The sequence below is a fragment of the Salmo salar genome, chromosome 12 (assembly GCF_965601325.2).
Source record: "Salmo salar chromosome 12, fSalSal1, whole genome shotgun sequence".
Taxonomy (NCBI): Eukaryota; Metazoa; Chordata; class Actinopteri; order Salmoniformes; family Salmonidae; genus Salmo; species Salmo salar.
In genome coordinates, this window is record NC_138302.1 from 97,294,589 (window position 1) to 97,316,271 (window position 21,683).

The 21,683-nt window shown below is 41.3% G+C and overlaps 1 protein-coding gene across 2 annotated transcripts in view; it reads right to left on the reverse strand.

Moving 5' to 3' along the window:
• col2a1b (collagen, type II, alpha 1b) overlaps positions 1-21,683 on the reverse strand; it is an 89,998-nt gene that overhangs the window by 8,198 nt on the left and 60,117 nt on the right. For both annotated transcript variants that reach the window (XM_045691949.2, XM_045691950.2), the window contains 17 exons: positions 21,236-21,334; positions 21,004-21,102; positions 15,990-16,097; positions 15,691-15,744; positions 14,853-14,906; positions 12,608-12,661; positions 12,089-12,142; positions 11,779-11,886; positions 11,599-11,652; positions 11,449-11,502; positions 5,032-5,193; positions 3,296-3,403; positions 2,293-2,400; positions 1,858-2,019; positions 1,400-1,561; positions 271-324; positions 26-133 (listed from right to left, as the gene is read on the reverse strand). In XM_045691949.2, coding sequence (XP_045547905.2) covers positions 26-133; positions 271-324; positions 1,400-1,561; positions 1,858-2,019; positions 2,293-2,400; positions 3,296-3,403; positions 5,032-5,193; positions 11,449-11,502; positions 11,599-11,652; positions 11,779-11,886; positions 12,089-12,142; positions 12,608-12,661; positions 14,853-14,906; positions 15,691-15,744; positions 15,990-16,097; positions 21,004-21,102; positions 21,236-21,334 — 1,602 coding nt within the window. The remainder of the gene's footprint in view (positions 1-25; positions 134-270; positions 325-1,399; positions 1,562-1,857; positions 2,020-2,292; positions 2,401-3,295; positions 3,404-5,031; positions 5,194-11,448; positions 11,503-11,598; positions 11,653-11,778; positions 11,887-12,088; positions 12,143-12,607; positions 12,662-14,852; positions 14,907-15,690; positions 15,745-15,989; positions 16,098-21,003; positions 21,103-21,235; positions 21,335-21,683) is intronic.

Below are 21,683 nucleotides of genomic sequence, written 5' to 3' on the forward strand. Positions count from 1 at the left end.
GATGGGAGATGAGAGCGTTACTCACAGAGGGGCCTGTCTCTCCAGAGCGACCACGGGGTCCGGGGGGTCCGATGGGGCCGGGGATACCGTTGGAACCATCCTTTCCAGAGGGACCAACAGGTCCGGGAGGTCCCTACACAAAACACACACAAGGATTTAGATGTACTGTACAGTAGACTAGAGCTCTGCCTGCCATGCTCTTTGGCTGACAATAAGGAAGGATACATCTCAAAGCTTTGTGTAAGAGTTAACCATTCTGTCTATACTCACTCTTGATCCACTTGGTCCGGCAGGTCCAGAGGCACCCTGGTCTCCAGATTGACCCTATGGGGAGAGACAACGTGAGGCAATGTATATAGGACAGATTGACCCTCTGGGGAGAGACAAGGTGAGACAATGTCTATAGGACATTTCTATGATATAGGGAGATTTGTGATACAGAGAGATTTGTTATGTAGAGAGATTTTTTTGGTAGAGAGAGAGGTAGAGAGAAATAAAGGGTTAAGGGGGATTAGGGGGTACAGGGAGATTAGGGGATGCAGGGAGATTAGGGGGTACAGGGAGATTAGGGGATGCAGGGAGATTAGGGGGTACAGGGAGATTAGGGGGGACAGAAAGATTAGGGGGCACAGAAAGATTAGGGGTACAGGGAGATTAGGGGGTACAGAAAGATTAGGGGGCACAGAAAGATTAGGGGTACAGGGAGATTAGGGGGTACAGAAAGATTAGGGGGCACAGAAAGATTAGGGGTACAGGGAGATTAGGGGGTACAGAAAGATTAGGGGGCACAGAAAGATTAGGGGTACAGGGAGATTAGGGGGTACAGAAAGATTAGTGGTACAGAAAGATTAGGGGTACAGGGAGATTAGGGGTACAGGGAGATTAGGGGGTACAGAAAGATTAGGGGTACAGAAAGATTAGGGGTACAGGGAGATTAGGGGTACAGGGAGATTAGGGGTACAGGGAGATTAGGGGTACAGGGAGATTAGGGGGTACAGGGAGATTAGGGGTACGGGGATATTAGGGGTACAGGGAGATTAGGGGTAAAGAAAGATTAGGGGGTACAGGGAGATTAGGGGTACAGGGATATTAGGGGTACAGGGAGATTAGGGGTAAAGAAAGATTAGGGGTACAGGGAGATTAGGGGGTACAGAAAGATTAGGTGGTACAGGGAGATTAGGGGTACAGGGATATTAGGGGTACAGGGAGATTAGGGGTAAAGAAAGATTAGGGGTACAGGGAGATTAGGGGTAAAGAAAGATTAGGGGTACAGGGAGATTAGGGGGTAGAGGGAGATTAGGAGTACAGGGAGATTAGGGGTACAGGGAGATTAGGGGGTAGAGGGAGATTAGGGGGTAGAGGGAGATTAGGAGTACAGGGAGATTAGGGGGGTACTTACGGGAGGTCCGGGCAGACCCTGCAGACCAGTGAATCCTCTGTGTCCCTTCTGTCCTCTCTCGCCACCCTCTCCAGCCTCACCCTTGTCTCCACGGGGTCCTTGGGGTCCAGCCATTCCTCTGGCTCCAGCAGGCCCGGAAGGCCCAGCCGGTCCTTGAGCTCCCTATAGCACAGCCAAGAAACATACACAGGGTTAGGAAGGGCTGCAATACAATAGTATTTGAGTAAACCGTTATATCCAAGAACTTTATGGATGAATTAAAACATTATTAATATCCGACTGAACTTTATCACATATCCAGTTTATCCTGGCACGAGAAAATAGACAGAAAACAATAACATGGCCTGGGTTGTTCACCCCTGACGTCCTCTCAAGAGAGGGGGTTTTAGGGGTGTTATAAGGCTTCTACGGGGTGCCATCGGGGATGTTATGGGGGGTGTTATAGGGTGTATACTCACAGCCTCTCCCCTGTCTCCTTGCTTGCCGGTGGGGCCGACAGGGCCGGGGGAACCATTAGCTCCTGGGGAGCCAGGAGCACCAGCAGGACCGGTGTTACCACGGTCACCCTTGATTCCAGTGGATCCATCTCTACCGGGTGGTCCATCAGAACCAGCGTTGCCCTGAGAGACAATCACACATTGTTTAATGTCAGAAACATTAAACGCATAGTTAGTGATTCAGTTAATCAGTGAGTTAACGTATTGTACTGCAGGTATAGAGTTGATCATGAGAGGCCATAACGGTGACACTGTGCTGCATTGAATGGCACACTATTCCCTATACAGTACACTACATTTGGACAGAGCCCTATGCGGACCCTGTTTATAAGTATTGAACAATATAAGAACTGGGATTCTATTTCAGACACAACACGCTATGTGACAGACACTGACCTCTCTACCGGTCTCTCCAGCGGGTCCAGTCAGTCCAGGGGGTCCCACTGGGCCAGGGGGTCCACGGTCTCCGCTTCCACCAGGAGCTCCTTGTTTACCAGGCTCTCCCTGGGGAGATGGACACACAGGTTAGTTGGTGGACCACCAATAGGGGGCGGCACTCTAATCAATAGTCAAATCAATAGTCATATATTCAATGATCTTTTTCTTTGAATATTCATCCATCCATTCTTACATGAAATGGGTGGGGTGGGTACAAGGCAATTGACAGTACAATATTATTCTGTCATCTATAATAGGCTAATGAATCATAATGAATGAATGAATGAATGAATAGTCTAATGAATGAATGAATGAATAGTCTAATGAATGAATGAATGAATGAATAGTCTAATGAATGAATGAATGAATGAATAGTCTAATGAATGAATGAATGAATAGTCTAATGAATGAATGAATGAATAGTCTAATGAATGAATGAATGAATGAACGAATAGTCCAATGAATGAATGAATAGCCTAATGAATGAATGAATGAATAGTCTAATGAATGAATAGTCTAATGAATTAATAAATAGTCTAATGAATGAATGAATGAATAGTCTAATGAATGAATGAATGAATGAATGAATGAATGAATGAATGAATGAATGAATGAATGGTCTAATGAATGAATGGGATGTGTAATGTGGTGTATGTGACTTACAGAGGGTCCGGGCAAGCCAGGGATGAATGAATGAATGAATAGTCTAATGAATGAATGAATGAATAGTCTAATGAATGAATGAATGAATGAATAGTCTAATGAATGAATGAATGAATAGCCTAATGAATGAATGAATAGCCTAATGAATGAATAGTCTAATGAATGAATGAATGAATGAATGAATGAATGAATAAATAGTCTAATGAATGAATGAATGAATGAATAGTCTAATGAATGAATGAATGAATGAATAGTCTAATGAATTAATGGGATGTGTAATGTGGTGTATGTGACTTACAGAGGGTCCGGGCAAGCCAGGGAAACCTCTCTCTCCACGCTGTCCTGGAAGACCAACAATACCACGCTGTCCAGCCAGACCTGAAGGACCTGAAGGACCATCGGGACCCTGGGATGAGGAAGAGAAGTGGAAGAGGAGGAAGAGAGGAGGAAGAGAGGAGGAAGAGAGGAAGAAGAGGAGGAAGAAGAGGAGGAAGGAGAGGAGGAAGAAGAGGAGAGGAGGAAGAGTGGAGGAGAGGAGGAAGAGAGGAGGAGGAGGAAGAGAGGAGAGGAGGAAGAGAGGAGGAGGAGGAGGAAGAGAGGAGGAGGAGGAAGAGAGTAGGAAGAAGTGGAGAGGAGGAAGAAGAGGAGGAAGAAGAGGAGGAAGAGAGGAAGAAGGGGAGGAAGAAGAGGAGGAAAAGAGGAGAGGAGGAAGAGGGGAGGAAGAGAGGAAGAAGAGGAGGAAGAAGAGGAGGAAGAGAGAAGAGGAGGAGGAAGAAGAGGAGGAAGAGAGGAGAGGAGAGGAGGAAGAGAGGAGAGGAGGAAGAGAGGAGAGGAGGAGGAAGAGAGGAGAGGAGGAAGAGGGGAGGAAGAGAGGAAGAATAGGAGGAAGAAGAGGAGGAAGAGAGGAGAGGAGGAAGAGGGGAGAGGAGGAAGAGAGGGGTAGAGGAGGAAGAGAGTAGAGGAGGAAGAGAGGGGTAGAGGAGGAAGAGAGTAGAGGAGGAGAGGAGGAGAGGAGGAGTGGAGGAAGAGAGGAAGAGAGGAGGAAGGGGAGGAAGAGAGGAAGCAGAAAAGGAAGAGGAGAGGAAGAAGAGAGGGAGAGAGGAGGAGGAGGCGGACGAGAGTAAGAAGAGGAGAGGAGGAAGAGGAGAGGAAGAAGAGGAGGAGAGGAGGAAGTGGAGGGCAAGGGGACAGTGTGTTATTTTCAAGGATATCTGGTGAGTGTTTTCAACAACAACTAAACATTTTTCATCAGAAAAACTATAAAAATCTATAAATATACTGAAAAACTATATACATCAATAAACAAACTGAAAAAGTATAAAAATCTATAAACATACTGGAAAAACAAGAAAAAGCATTTGGTGTGCACTGCATCCAACTCCACTTCTGTGATTTAGGCCGGAGAGGAACAGAGTGTCTTATTATATCTGTTCTCTGTACTTGCCTGTCCAATTTCAGTAACTGCCAGCTATGCCGGCTGTTAGTTCAGTACTGCTCAGGGGGTGAACTGTACTACAGGGAGTGGGAAGTACAAAGTAAAACACTTGTCCTTTCTGCCATCACGTCTCTGTCCAGGGGAAGCCCACAGGTGATATTAACACCCTGGCAGACAGCAGTGTGTTTGGGCTGGTTATTGGGTCAGTGACGAACACATACTGACGGCCCTGTGTTGTGATGGGGACAAGGGAATAGTGTTGTCCATTATAAATGGACCTTTCTTTCATTCCCTGGACTGATGTCCATGCCGGTTGGGTTGGAAGTAAACCCAAGAGAGACTTTTAAGAAATAAAGCCAGTATTGTTTTATAGCTGCAAAACCCCAAAATGAATGTATTTCCATGTTAACTTGGGTGGTGGGATGTGTGTTGTGTGTTGTCAGTGACATCACAATCTGAAGATCACCACGAATTCAGCTTGTATTACCATCTTTTGCTTTGGTAGGGTGCTGGGTTGAACAAGAGTTGTCAAGCCCGTCCACTATGCCCCGGGTTGAGGCTTGGAGGACGGTACTGTAGTAATAAACAGGTGAACTTACAGAGGGACCATCCTCTCCAGCATCTCCTTTCTCTCCAGGGGCTCCAGCGGCTCCACGCAGCCCAGCGTCTCCCTGCCTGCCTGGGGGTCCACCGTCTCCACGCACACCCTTAGGACCATCTTTACCAGCAGGGCCAGAAGGACCAGCAGCACCAGGGTTACCCTGCGGAGACACATTTTTTAAATTTTTTTAAATTTTTTATTTCACCTTTATTTAACCAGGTAGCCTAGTTGAGAACAAGTTCTCCTTTACAACTGCGACCTGGCCAAGATAAAGCAAAGCAGTGCGACACAAACAACACAGAGTTACACATGGGATTAACAAATGTACAGCCAATAACACAATAGAAAAATCAATATACAGTGTGTGCAAATGTAGTAAGATTAGGGAGGTAAGGCAATAAATAGGCCATAGTGGTAAAATAATTACAATATAGCAATTAAACACTGGAGTGATAGATAGTGCAAAGGATGAATGTGCAAGTGGAGATACTGGTGTGCAAAGAAGCAAAACAATAAATAACAATATGGGGATGGGCTATTTACAGATTGACTGTGTACAGGTGAAATGATCGGTAAGCTGCTCTGACAGCTGATGCTTAAAGTTAGTGAGGGAAATGTAAGTCTCCAGCTTCAGTGATTTTTGCAATTCGTTCCAGTCATTGGCAGCAGAGAACTGGAAGGAAAGGCGGCCAAAGTAGGAGTTGGCTTTGGGGATGACCAGTGAAATGTACCTGCTGGAGCGCGTGCTACGGGTGGGTGCTGCTATGGTGACCAGTGAGCTGAGATAAGGCGGGGCTTTACCTAGCAAAGATTTATAGATGACCTGGAGCCAGTGGGTTTGGTGACGAATATGAAGCGAGGGCCAGCCAATGAGAGCATACAGGTCGCAGTGGTGGGCGGTATAAGGCACTTTGGTAACAAAACGGATGGCACTGTGATAGACTGCATCCAATTTGCTGAGTAGAGTGTTGGAGGCTATTTTGTAAATTACATTGCCGAAGTCAAGGATTGGTAGGATAGTCAATTTTACGAGGGTATGTTTGGCAGTATGAGTGAAGGATGCTTTGTTGCGAAATAGGAAGCTGATTCTAGATTTAATTTTGGATTGGAGATGCTTAATGTGAGTCTGGAAGGAGAGTTTACAGTCTAACCAGATACCTAGGTATTTGTAGTTGTCCACATATTCTAAGTCAGAACCGTCCAGAGTAGTGATGCTAGACGGGCGGGCGGATGCGGGCAGCGATCGGTTGAAGAGCATGCATTTAGTTTTACTTGCATTTAAGAGCAGTTTGAGGCCATGGAAGGAGTGTTGTATGGCATTGAAGCTCGTCTGGAGGTTTGTTAACACATTGTCCAAAGAAAGGCCAGAAGTATACAGAATGGTGTCGTCTGTGTAGAGGTGGATCAGAGAATCACCAGCAGCAAGAGCGACATCATTGATGTATACAGAGAAAAGAGAGAGACTGGCCCTCCGATTTGACACACTGAACTCTATCTGAGAAGTAGTTGGTGAACCAGGCGAGGCAGTCATTTGAGAAACCAAGGCTGATGAGTCTGCCGATAAGAATACAGTGATTGACAGAGTCAAAAGCCTTGGCCAGGTCGATGAAGACGGCTGCACAGTATTGTCTTTTATCAATGGCGGTTATGATATCATTTAGGTCCTTGAGCGTGACTGAGGTGCACCCATGACCCACACGGAAACCAGATTGCATAGTGGAGAAGGTACGGTGCGATTCAAAATGGTCGGTGATCTGTTTGTTAACTTGGCTTTGGAAGACTTTAGAAAGGCAGGGTAGGATAGATATAGGTCTGTAACAGTTTGGGTCTAGAGTGTCTCCCCTTTGAAGAAGGGGATGACTGTGGCAGCTTTCCAATCTTTAGGGATCTCAGACGATACGAAAGAGAGGTTGAACAGGCTAGTAATAGGGGTTGCAACAATTGCTGCGGATCATTTTAGATTGTCTAGCCCAGCTGATTTGTAGGGGTCCAGATTTTGCAGCTCTTTCAGAACATCAGCTGTCTGGATTTGGGTGAAGGAGAAGCGGGGGGCGGGGGGGGGGGGGGGGCTTGGGCAAGTTGCTGCAGGGGGTGCTGAGATGTTGGCTGGGGTAGGGGTGGCCAGGAGGAAAGCATGGCCAGCCGTAGAGAAATGCTTATTGAAATTATTGATTATTGTAGATTTATCGGTGGTGATAGTGTTTCCTATCCCAGTGGGCAGCTGAGAGGAGGTGCTCTTATTCTCCATGGACTTTACAGTGTCCCAGAACTTTTCTGGGTGTTTGCTACAGGATGCAAATTTCTGTTTTAAAAAGCTAACCTTTGCTTTCCTAACTGCCTGTGTATATTGGTTCCCAACTTTGCTGAAAAGTTGCATATCGCGGGGCTATTCGATGCTAATGCAGTACACCACAGGATGTGTTTGTTCTGGTCAAGGGCAGTCAAATCCGGAGTGAACCAAGGGCTATATCTGTTCTTAGTTCAATTTTTTTTTAATGGGGCAAGCTTATTTAAGATGGAGAGGGAAGCACTTTTGAACAGCAACCAGGCATCCACTACTGACGGGATGAGGTCAATATCCTTCCAGGATACCCGGCCCAGGTCGATTAGAAAGGCCTGCTCGCTGAAGTGTTTTAGGGAGCGTTTGACAGTGATGAGGGGTGGTCGTTTGACCCATTGCGGACGCAGGCAATGAGGCAGTGATCGCTGAGATCTTGGTTGAAGAGGTGTATTTGGAGGGCAGGTTCGTCAGGACGATATCTATGAGGGTGCCTGTGTTTACGGATTTAGGGATGTACCTGGTGTTAGGGATGTATCTCCTTGATAATTTGTGTGAGATTGAGGGCATCTAGCTTAGATTGTAGGACGGCCAGGGTGTTATGCATATTCCAGTTTAGGTCACCTAACAGTACAAACTCTGAAGATAAATGGGGGGCAATTAATTCACATATGGTATCCAGGGCACAGCTGGGGGCTGAGGGGGGTCTATAACAAGTGGCAACAGTGAGAGACTTTTTTCTGGAAAGGTGGATTTTTAAAAGTAGAAGCTTGAACTGTTTGGGCACAGACCTGGATAGCATGACAGAACTCTGCAGTCTGTCTCTGCAGTAAATTGCAACTCCACCCCCTTTGGCAGTTCTATCTTGGCGGAAAATGTTGTAGTTGGGGATGGATATTTCAGAATTTTTGGTGGCCTTCCTAAACCAGGATTCAGACACGGCTAGGACATCAGGGTTGGCGGAGTGTGCTAAAGCAGTGAATAAAACAAACTTAGGGAGGAGGCAATCAATCAATCAACCAATCAACCAACCAATCAGTCCATCACTCAACCGATCAACCTGTAAAACAAGCATCCAATCAAGCAATCAGTCAATTAACCAATCAGCAGGGTTAAAACCAGAAATGTAGCATACAAAACATGACAGACAGGCATACAGACAGTCAGGAGCAGGTCAAGACTCTCTGGGACAGTGGAGGCTCATCAGAGGAGGAAGGGGAGTGAATCCTCACTGAATGTCCTCAGTGAATGTCATAAAAATAAAAATAGTGAAACATTAAAAAAGTTATTATTTTTAGATTAAAATATACTAAATAGTGTGTTTGGACTGGTTATTGGATCAGTGATGAACACATACTGACTGCTACTTATGATGGGATGAGGGAATAGTGTTTCCCTATTATTTATTCAAAAATGAAGAAGAGAGAAGAGAGAGAGAGAGAGAGAGCTATATTTCATATTTTTTACTTACTTAGCTACTGAATGCAGCTAGCTAGTTTAACCTACTCAAACACTCGGCTCAAACAGAAAGTGATGCTATGTTAGCTAGCTGGCTATCCAACACTGGAACTCTTCCAAGTGAAGAAAAGCTTTTGGTTTTATTAATTTATTGCCACCGGGGCCTGCTGGTGTAACTACTAAACTGCTTTCTGACTGTACATTGTACTTCACGATTGTACCAGGTTTACTAACGCATTAGTTCTAGTAGCTTTGTTGTTGACTTGACATTAGCTAATATGGTGACAACAATGTAGGATGTGCGTAGTGGATAGCGGTTATGACATGAAGGTTCGGCTTGGATTTTTTTTTCTCACTGGTCACAGACAGCTGATGTGTTATGCACTGAAGTCCACAAGTGAAGGGAAAAGGTAAGAGAGCACGTAAATGCAAGAAGGAATTACACAATGATCTGGCTGAAAGTGAACTGTGTTTGCATGTGATCAGGGGTGTATTCATTCCGCCGGTTTTATTTTAAAATGTTTCTTAAACGGAGGCAACGGGGATAAACGTATCTGAAATTGTCCAATAGAAATTCTTGTTTGCAACTGTTGGACTAATGATTACACCATAGATCAGCTAGCAACATTATTGAATGTGGCAATGTCTGTCACCGTGATTACTCAAATTTCTCTCAACCTGTGGAACAACCTGTGTAAACTATCATTCATAGGCTAGGTTGTAGCAACCTCATGGTCTGTATAGGGAACATTAGAGTATCATGTAGTAGCCTAAACCTATCACTGTTACATTGAACTGGGTGAATGGAATATGAATGACAGTCATCCAATATGCTGTAATAGAAATAAGGCCATGCTATTTTAACAAAAGCATCTTCCTCTCTCATCTTGACCGCCATTTCTCTGCCCACAAACAGATAGGAGCAGGTCAGTATTAATAACAACCATTCAGACAGATAGGAACAGGTCAGTACTAATAACAACCATTCAGACAGATAGGAACAGGTCAGTACTAATAACAACCATTCAGACAGATAGGAACAGGTCAGTACTAATAACAACCATTCAGACAGATAGGAACAGGTCAGTACTCTCTGTAATAACAACCATTCAGAAGAACAGAATGAAACCAGGTTGATGTCATCTACATCCAGCGTTATTCACTACTGGTTCCAGTGGGAGAAACTACTACAGTGAATACTATACTAAATACTATAGTAAATACCAAAGTAAATACTTTACTAAATACTATACTAAATACTATATTAAATATTATACTTAATACTATACTAATTACTACAATAAATACTATACTAAATATTTTAGTAAATACTATACTAAATACTACAGTAAATACTATACTAAATACTACAGTAAATACTATACTAAATAATATACTAAATACTATAGTAAATACTATACTTAATATCTATACTAAATACTATACTAAATACTATACTTAATACTATATTAAATACTATACTTAATACTATACTAATTACTACAATAAATACTACACTAAATATTTGAGTAAATACTATACTAAATACTACAGTAAATAGTATACTAAATACTACAGTAAATACTATACTAAATAATATACTAAATACTATAGTAAATACTATACTTAATATCTATACTAAATACTATACTAAATACTATAGTAAACACCACAGTAAATACTATACTAAATACTATAGTAAATACCAAAGTAAATACTATACTAAATACTATAGTAAACACCACAGTAAATACTATACTAAATACTATAGTAAATACCAAAGTAAATACTATACTAAATACTATAGTAAATACCAAAGTAAATACTATACTAAATACTATACTAAATACTATACTAAATACTATAGTAAACACCACAGTAAATACTATACTAAATACTATACTAAATACTATACTAAATACTATACTTAATACAATATTAAATACTATACTAAATACTATATTAAATACTATAGTAAATACTATACTAAATACTATACTTAATACTATACTAAATACTATACTTAATACTATACTAATTACTACAATAAATACTATACTACATATTTTAGTAAATACTATACTAAATACTACAGTAAATACTATACTAAATACTACAGTAAATACTATACTAAATAATATACTAAATACTATAGTAAATAATATACTTAATATCTATACTAAATACTATAGTAAATACTATAGTAAATATTATAGTAAATACTATAGTAAATACTATGCTAAGTAATATAGTGATGCTGAATGATTCTGTGTTGGTCTGTTTATTGGTTTCAAACCTAGAAGGATGCATGGGATTCCAAACGCAAGGTTCAGTTTGAAATGGAATCCATTTTTGTTGATATGTCTAAGTCTATATATATATATATATAGCTGGACATTATGTTGTATGATTTTAACAAAGTGATGATTGATTTCACCCTCTGAATGACCATAATAGTCTGTATGTTTCTGAAATGTATCAGGAAACTATTGGAAAAACTTGGAATTACATAAAAGAGATCCTTCATTTTGGAAAATGTTTACCAACATGGTTACAACCACATAAAAACAATGCCTTTTCTATTCCAGTCAAATCCAACACTTCAGATTACAGTGAACACTTCTAGTTTACGAGTATGTTGTGTATCGCTGATAAGTGATTGTAAGTGATTGTACTTACGTTGGGACCAGGGGGTCCGACTCTGCCGGCAGCACCCGGGAAACCAGTGGCACCCTGTCAGTGAGAGAGGTTGTTGATGAAATGGAAACGTGACAAAAAATATAAACAACAATGCAGAAATTAAATATACAATATGAGATTTATACTTACAGGGGGTCCCTGAGCACCGCGAGCACCTTTAGGTCCAGAAACGCCAGTAGGTCCCTGAAATGAAGGAAATTGTCTGATAGTCAGTTTTATGAAGAAACGTGAAGTAAGTAACTCCAACAGAATATTTGGTAACCAATAACACCTCGATATTTTTAAATTTCAAGAAAAAGTTAAACTTACGGAAGGTCCAGGAGCTCCAGAGGGTCCCTGGGGTCCAGGAGCACCAGCGTCTCCCTTCTGGCCGCCCTCTCCCTGCTCTCCCTTGGCTCCGGGCTGACCATCAGATCCCTGGGGTGAGACACGGGGAGAAAGACAGCTCAGACAGCTACTTGCTTCAACATACAACAAGCAGCTTGCGTCATCATCCATTTTATCATCCATTTGAATGTATGAGACGGTCCTGTAAATGATGCAGTCCGGGATGTTGACGGTAGGACTGACAGTGAGAGAAAGAGCATCAACAGTACAGTGTCCTTGGTGAGATACTTACAGGAGGCCCAGCGAAGCCAGCAGGCCCAGGAGGTCCGGTCTCACCCCTGTCTCCCTGTTAGGAGAGAAGACGGGACAAGTTGAGCAGAATCCACATCCCCTAACATATCCTTCTTCAAATGATGTATCATGTACTGTATCAAGTTCTGTGTTAATTCAATTGTTCTATTGAGAGCTGGAGAGTATAGCAGGACAACAGGATTGTGAGTGAATGTAATTCTCTACTCTGGATCAATACAGTAGCCTAGAGATGGCAGAAGACTTGAATCAGACAGCTGAGGCAAAGTAAAAATATATTTCAGATGTAATACATGCCATTTAGCAGATACTTTTATCCAAAGCGTTTTGCATTCAGGTGTGCATACATTAAAGATATTGGTGGCCCCGGTAATCGAACCCGCAATCCTGGCGTTGCAAGCGTCATGTTCTACCAACGGATATATACAGGACCACAAGTCATTTTTACTTTATCCTAATTTGTGTGTGTGTGTGTGTGTGTGTGTGTGTGTGTGGTACCTACAGGAGCACCACGGGCACCGGCAGCACCGGAAGGTCCAGATGGACCAGATTCACCCTAAAGGAGGAAACACAGAGGTCAGAGGGCAGTCACAGAGGTCAATCATACAGATATCAGTCCATATATCACACCTTATATGGAGTGTCTTTATCATACAGATATCAGTCCATATATCACACCTTATATGGACTGTCTTTATCATACAGATATCAGTCCATAAATCACACCTTATATGGACTGTCTTTATCATACAGATATCAGTCCATAAATCACACCTTATATGGACTGTCTTTATCATACAGATATCAGTCCATATATCACACCTTATATGGACTGTCTTTATCATACAGATATCAGTCTATATATCACACCTTATATGGACTGTCTTTATCATACAGATATCAGTCCATAAATCACACCTTATATGGACTGTCTTTATCATACAGATATCAGTCCATATATCACACCTTATATGGACTGTCTTTATCATACAGATATCAGTCCATAAATCACACCTTATATGGACTGTCTTTATCATACAGATATCAGTCCATAAATCACACCTTATATGGACTGTCTTTATCATACAGATATCAGTCCATATATCACACCTTATATGGACTGTCTTTATCATACAGATATCAGTCCATATATCACACCTTATATGGACTGTCTTTATCATACAGATATCAGTCCATAAATCACACCTTATATGGACTGTCTTTATCATACAGATATCAGTCCATATATCACACCTTATATGGACTGTCTTTATCATACAGATATCAGTCCATATATCACACCTTATATGGACTGTCTTTATCATACAGATATCAGTCCATAAATCACACCTTATATGGACTGTCTTTATCATACAGATATCAGTCCATAAATCACACCTTATATGGACTGTCTTTATCATACAGATATCAGTCTATATATCACACCTTATATGGACTGTCTTTATCATACAGATATCAGTCCATAAATCACACCTTATATGGACTGTCTTTATCATACAGATATCAGTCCATATATCACACCTTATATGGACTGTCTTTATCATACAGATATCAGTCCATAAATCACACCTTATATGGACTGTCTTTATCATACAGATATCAGTCCATAAATCACACCTTATATGGACTGTCTTTATCATAGAGATATCAGTCCATATATCACACCTTATATGGACTGTCTTTATCATACAGATATCAGTCCATATATCACACCTTATATGGACTGTCTTTATCATACAGATATCAGTCCATAAATCACACCTTATATGGACTGTCTTTATCATACAGATATCAGTCCATATATCACACCTTATATGGACTGTCTTTATCATACAGATATCAGTCCATATATCACACCTTATATGGACTGTCTTTATCATACAGATATCAGTCCATAAATCACACCTTATATGGACTGTCTTTATCATACAGATATCAGTCCATAAATCACACCTTATATGGACTGTCTTTATCATACAGATATCAGTCCATAAATCACACCTTATATGGACTGTCTTTATCATACAGATATCAGTCCATATATCACACCTTATATGGACTGTCTTTATCATACAGATATCAGTCCATAAATCACACCTTATATGGACTGTCTTTATCATACAGATATCAGTCCATATATCACACCTTATATGGACTGTCTTTATCATACAGATATCAGTCCATATATCACACCTTATATGGACTGTCTTTATCATACAGATATCAGTCCATAAATCACACCTTATATGGACTGTCTTTATCATACAGATATCAGTCCATATATCACACCTTATATGGACTGTCTTTATCATACAGATATCAGTCCATATATCACACCTTATATGGACTGTCTTTATCATACAGATATCAGTCCATAAATCACACCTTATATGGACTGTCTTTATCATACAGATATCAGTCCATAAATCACACCTTATATGGACTGTCTTTATCATACAGATATCAGTCCATATATCACACCTTATATGGACTGTCTTTATCATACAGATATCAGTCCATATATCACACCTTATATGGACTGTCTTTATCATACAGATATCAGTCCATATATCACACCTTATATGGACTGTCTTTATCATACAGATCGTGAGAGGTAAACTCCCAACAGATGATATGGCTGTGTGTTGTTTTTTTTCTGACTGATCGAATACAATCATTAAAATAATGAATTAACTATTATACAAGTTTAAAGACAAATTGCTCACCTTCTCTCCGTTGGGACCAGCTGGGCCGGGAGGACCAATGGGACCAGTCAAACCCTATAAGAGTTAGACACGGAAAAAGACGGAAAAGAGAAATGTTTCAGTACAATATTTAGTATATCTGTCCTTCTGCTGTTGTCTCACTGTACACAAATGCCCGTGAACAAATGAACAATTTAAGTGTAGTGTGTATACATGGAATTGCTGGAGGGAATATTTAAATGTATTGATTATTAAACGGTCGAGTGAGTGAGGTCATCAATGTGATGAATATTAAATGGTAGAGTGAGTGAGGTCATCAATGTGATGAATATTAAATGGTAGATTGAGTGAGGTCATCAATGTGATGAATATTAAATGGTAGAGTGAGTGAGGTCATCAATGTGTTGAATATTAAATGGTAGAGTGAGTGAGGTCATCAATGTGATGAATATTAAATGGTCGAGTGAGTGAGGTCATCAATGTGATGAATATTAAATGGTAGCGTGAGTGAGGTCATCAATGTGATGAATATTAAATTGTAGAGTGAGTGAGGTCATCAATGTGTTGAATATTAAATGGTAGAGTGAGTGAGGTCATCAATGTGATGAATATTAAATTGTAGAGTGAGTGAGGTCATCAATGTGTTGAATATTAAATGGTAGAGTGAGTGAGGTCATCAATGTGATGAATATTAAATGGTAGAGTGAGTGAGGTCATCAATGTGATGAATATTAAATGGTAGAGTGAGTGAGGTCATCAATGTAATGAATATTAAATGGTAGAGTGAGTGAGGTCATAGGGCTGGGTGACACGGTGGATGATGATGATGATGAGGCTGATGAGGATGATGGTCACTCACTCTTGAGCCGTCTTTGCCAGAAGCACCCTCAGGTCCCTTCTCTCCGTTGTCACCCTGTGGGACACAAAAAAATGACATTATAATTGCACTACTAACTGCATATAATTCAATATGCAATCACATCAATTGTTGCCAAACATACATCTGTTACTATTGTCTCAAGCAGATCCTGTTGCTAAGTACACGTCCCTTTCACAGCTTATTATTATTATGAATCATATTGCCTTACAATTCATTGCATTAGCTACATTACATTAACATGACTGTTCCTCTGCTGCTCTCAAGCAGGCACCACTTACTCTGTCTCCCTTAGGTCCGGGGATGCCCGAGGCTCCTCTCTCTCCGGGCATACCCTGCAGACCGGGGGGTCCCTGGGCACCCGATGCACCACCTGGTCCGATCGCTCCCTGGAAAACAGAACAGAATGGACACAAAAACTGTCAACAGCTGCAGGGACACCGTAGGAAAAGTAACGGAATGCAGAAGGGTATGTTGTTGTTTACTTGTCTCATTATATGCCCAACTATAATTGTCCCTCAGGTGTGAACCAAATTGATGGAATTGAATTGAATAGATGGAATTTAACAGAACAGTATTCTCCCCACAATGAGAAAATAGACCTGTTCACAGGGACATGATTCATCATGAGGAAATAGACCTGTTCACAGTGACATGATTCATCATGAGGAAATAGACCTGTTCACAGGGATATGATTCATCATGAGGAAATAGACCTGTTCACAGTGACATGATTCATCATGAGGAAATAGACCTGTTCACAGTGACATGATTCATCATGAGGAAATAGACCTGTTCACAGTGACATGATTCATCATGAGGAAATAGACCTGTTCACAGTGACATGATTCATCATGAGGAAATAGACCTGTTCACAGTGACATGATTCATCATGAGGAAATAGACCTGTTCACAGTGACATGATTCATCATGAGGAAATAGACCTGTTCACAGTGACATGATTCATCATGAGGAAATAGACCTGTTCACAGTGACATGATTCATCATGAGGAAATAGACCTGTTCACAGTGACATGATTCATCATGAGGAAATAGACCTGTTCACAGTGACATGATTCATCATGAGGAAATAGACCTGTTCACAGGGACATGATTCATCATGAGGAAATAGACCTGTTCACAGTGACATGATTCATCATGAGGAAATAGACCTGTTCACAGTGACATGATTCATCATGAGGAAATAGACCTGTTCACAGGGACATGATTCATCATGAGAAAATAGACCTGTTCACAGTGATATGATTCATCATGAGGAAATAGACCTGTTCACAGTGATATGATTCATCATGAGGAAATAGACCTGTTCACAGGGACATGATTCATCATGAGGAAATAGACCTGTTCACAGGGACATGATTCATCATGAGGAAATAGACCTGTTCACAGTGACATGATTCATCATGAGGAAATAGACCTGTTCACAGTGACATGATTCATCATGAGGAAATAGACCTGTTCACAGTGACATGATTCATCATGAGGAAATAGACCTGTTCACAGTGACATGATTCATCATGAGGAAATAGACCTGTTCACAGTGACATGATTCATCATGAGGAAATAGACCTGTTCACAGGGATATGATTCATCATGAGGAAATAGACCTGTTCACAGTGACATGATTCATCATGAGGAAATAGACCTGTTCACAGGGATATGATTCATCATGAGGAAATAGACCTGTTCACAGGGATATGATTCATCATGAGGAAATAGACCTGTTCACAGTGACATGATTCATCATGAAGAAATAGACCTGTTCACAGTGACATGATTCATCATGAGGAAATAGACCTGTTCACAGGGACATGATTCATCATGAGGAAATAGACCTGTTCACAGGGACATGATTCATCATGAGGAAATAGACCTGTTCACAGGGACATGATTCATCATGAGGAAATAGACCTGTTCACAGTGACATGATTCATCATGAGGAAATAGACCTGTTCACAGTGACATGATTCATCATGAGGAAATAGACCTGTTCACAGGGATATGATTCATCATGAGGAAATAGACCTGTTCACAGTGACATGATTCATCATGAGGAAATAGACCTGTTCACAGGGATATGATTCATCATGAGGAAATAGACCTGTTCACAGTGACATGATTCATCATGAGGAAATAGACCTGTTCACAGTGATATGATTCATCATGAGGAAATAGACCTGTTCACAGGGACATGATTCATCATGAGGAAATAGACCTGTTCACAGTGACATGATTCATCATGAGGAAATAGACCTGTTCACAGGGACATGATTCATCATGAGGAAATAGACCTGTTCACAGGGATATGATTCATCATGAGGAAATAGACCTGTTCACAGTGACATGATTCATCATGAGGAAATAGACCTGTTCACAGGGATATGATTCATCATGAGGAAATAGACCTGTTCACAGTGACATGATTCATCATGAGGAAATAGACCTGTTCACAGTGATATGATTCATCATGAGGAAATAGACCTGTTCACAGGGACATGATTCATCATGAGGAAATAGACCTGTTCACAGTGACATGATTCATCATGAGGAAATAGACCTGTTCACAGGGATATGATTCATCATGAGGAAATAGACCTGTTCACAGTGACATGATTCATCATGAGGAAATAGACCTGTTCACAGTGACATGATTCATCATGAGGAAATAGACCTGTTCACAGGGACATGATTCATCATGAGGAAATAGACCTGTTCACAGGGACATGATTCATCATGAGGAAATAGACCTGTTCACAGGGATATGATTCATCATGAGGAAATAGACCTGTTCACAGGGACATGATTCATCATGAGGAAATAGACCTGTTCACAGGGATATGATTCATCATGAGGAAATAGACCTGTTCACAGTGACATGATTCATCATGAGGAAATAGACCTGTTCACAGTGACATGATTCATCATGAGGAAATAGACCTGTTCACAGGGACATGATTCATCATGAGGAAATAGACCTGTTCACAGTGACATGATTCATCATGAGGAAATAGACCTGTTCACAGTGACATGATTCATCATGAGGAAATAGACCTGTTCACAGGGACATGATTCATCATGAGGAAATAGACCTGTTCACAGGGACATGATTCATCATGAGGAAATAGACCTGTTCACAGGGACATGATTCATCATGAGGAAATAGACCTGTTCACAGTGACATGATTCATCATGAGGAAATAGACCTGTTCACAGTGACATGATTCATCATGAGGAAATAGACCTGTTCACAGGGACATGATTCATCATGAGGAAATAGACCTGTTCACAGGGATATGATTCATCATGAGGAAATAGACCTGTTCACAGTGACATGATTCATCATGAGGAAATAGACCTGTTCACAGTGACATGATTCATCATGAGGAAATAGACCTGTTCACAGGGACATGATTCATCATGAGGAAATAGACCTGTTCACAGGGACATGATTCATCATGAGGAAATAGACCTGTTCACAGGGACATGATTCATCATGAGGAAATAGACCTGTTCACAGTGACATGATTCATCATGAGGAAATAGACCTGTTCACAGTGACATGATTCATCATGAGGAAATAGACCTGTTCACAGGGATATGATTCATCATGAGGAAATAGACCTGTTCACAGGGACATGATTCATCATGAGGAAATAGACCTGTTCACAGTGACATGATTCATCATGAGGAAATAGACCTGTTCACAGTGACATGATTCATCATGAGGAAATAGACCTGTTCACAGGGACATGATTCATCATGAGGAAATAGACCTGTTCACAGTGATATGATTTATTCAAAGAAACAACATTAAATACAAGGAGAATTGTACCCAGTGGGCAAAAATGTTTGAAAGTAATTATTGTAATTTCAAAAGATACCTTCAGGGGTATCCACATCTTCATCATTAAACTTAAAAAAATGTAATTTCCTTTCTGATATTGGATGGTTTCAGAGTATATTATATTTGAGAACCATTCTAAGGTTGTTTGGGACATAATTAAGTTTTCCATTGCAATATGCATGCTCAATCAGCACAGCTAAATTATTTCAAACAGTATTTGATCTGAGGTCTGAGCTGTTTAAAGAGTTGACATTGTTGTTGTTGAATCTTCTTCTTCTACTACACTGAGTATACCATACATTATATTGAGTTACACCCCCTTACTAGTGTGATTCTGGCCAGCTAGTAAACCGCAAATTCTACTAGACGTAAATTATATAAGCTGGGTGACATTCTACTACCCTGGATGACATTCTACTAGCCTGGGTGACATTCTACTAGCCTGGGTGACATTTTACTAGCCTGGGTGACATTCTACTACCCTGGATGACATTCTACTAGCCTGGGTGACATTCTACTAGCCTGGGTGACATTCTAATAGCCTGGATGACATTCTAATAGCCTGGATGACATTCTACTAGCCTGGGTGACATTCTACTAGCCTGGGTGACATTCTACTAGCCTGGGTGACATTTTACTAGCCTGGGTGACATTCTACTACCCTGGATGACATTCTACTAGCCTGGGTGACATTCTATTAGCCTGGGTGACATTCTACTAGCCTGGATGACATTCTACCAGCCTGGGTGACATTCTACTAGCCTGGGTGACATTCTACTAGCCTGGGTGACATTCTACTAGCCTGGATGACATTCTACTAGCCTGGATGACATTCTACTAGCCTGGGTGACATTCTACTAGGCTGGGTGACATTCTACTAGGCTGGATGACATTCTACTAGGCTGGGTGACATTCTACTAGGCTGGATGACATTCTACTAGGCTGGGTGACATTCTACAGAATGGATGACATTCTACTAGCCTGGGTGACATTCTACTAGGCTGGGTGGCATTCTACTAGGCTGGGTGGCATTCTACTAGCCTGGGTGACATTCTACCAGCCTGGGTGGTATTCTACAAGCCTGTGTGACATTCTACAAGCCTGGGTAACATTATACTAGCCTGGGTGACATTCAACCAGCTTGGGTGACATTCTACAAGCCAAGGGTCCAACATTTTTTTTTCATTTTCATTTTAGTCATTTAGCAGACGCTCTTATCCAGAGCGACTTACAGTAGTGAATACATACATTTCCTGCATTTCTTTGTTTGTTTTTTGTACGGGCCCCCCGTGGGAATCGAACCCACAACCCTGGCGTTGCACACACCATGCTGGCGTTGCAAACACCATGCTCTACCAACTGAGCCACAGGGAAGAGAACATCTTGAATATTAGGTGACAAGACAGGTCTCCACAGTGTGTTTGTCTCACCTTGGGTCCGTCAGTTCCAGGAGTTCCAGGCAGACCACGAGGTCCCTGCAGCCCCTGAGGCCCAGCACCTCCTCTCTCTCCTGGGAAACCACGCTCACCCTACAGGGTGACAAACAGAGACAGGGATGGACGGTTCATATTATTGCTCAGCATTACTCCATATGAGTTCCTCCATGTCTCCATAATAGGAGTTAGCTATGTGAACATTGTAGGTGGAGGAGATGAAACTCACTCTGGGTCCAGTGGCACCAGCAGCTCCACCCTCTCCTGGAACACCCATGTCACCGGGCTTGCCTCCCTCACCAGGTGGGCCGGGAGGTCCGGGCAGACCCTGTATACAGGAAGCAAATCAATGAATCAATCAGTGAATCAATCAATCAACTAACCAAGTGGCTATTGTTATCTCTTGAGAAGTGTAGTTGAGTGTCAATGTGATTGGACACATGTAGTCTATATGTCAATGTGATTGGACACATGTAGTCTATATGTCAATGTGATTGGACACATGTAGTCTATATGTCACTGTGATTGGACACATGTAGTCTATATGTCACTGTGATTGGACACATGTAGTCTATATGTCACTGTGATTGGACACATGTAGTCTATATGTCACTGTGATTGGACACATGTAGTCTATATGTCACTGTGATTTTACACATGTAGTCTATATGTCAATG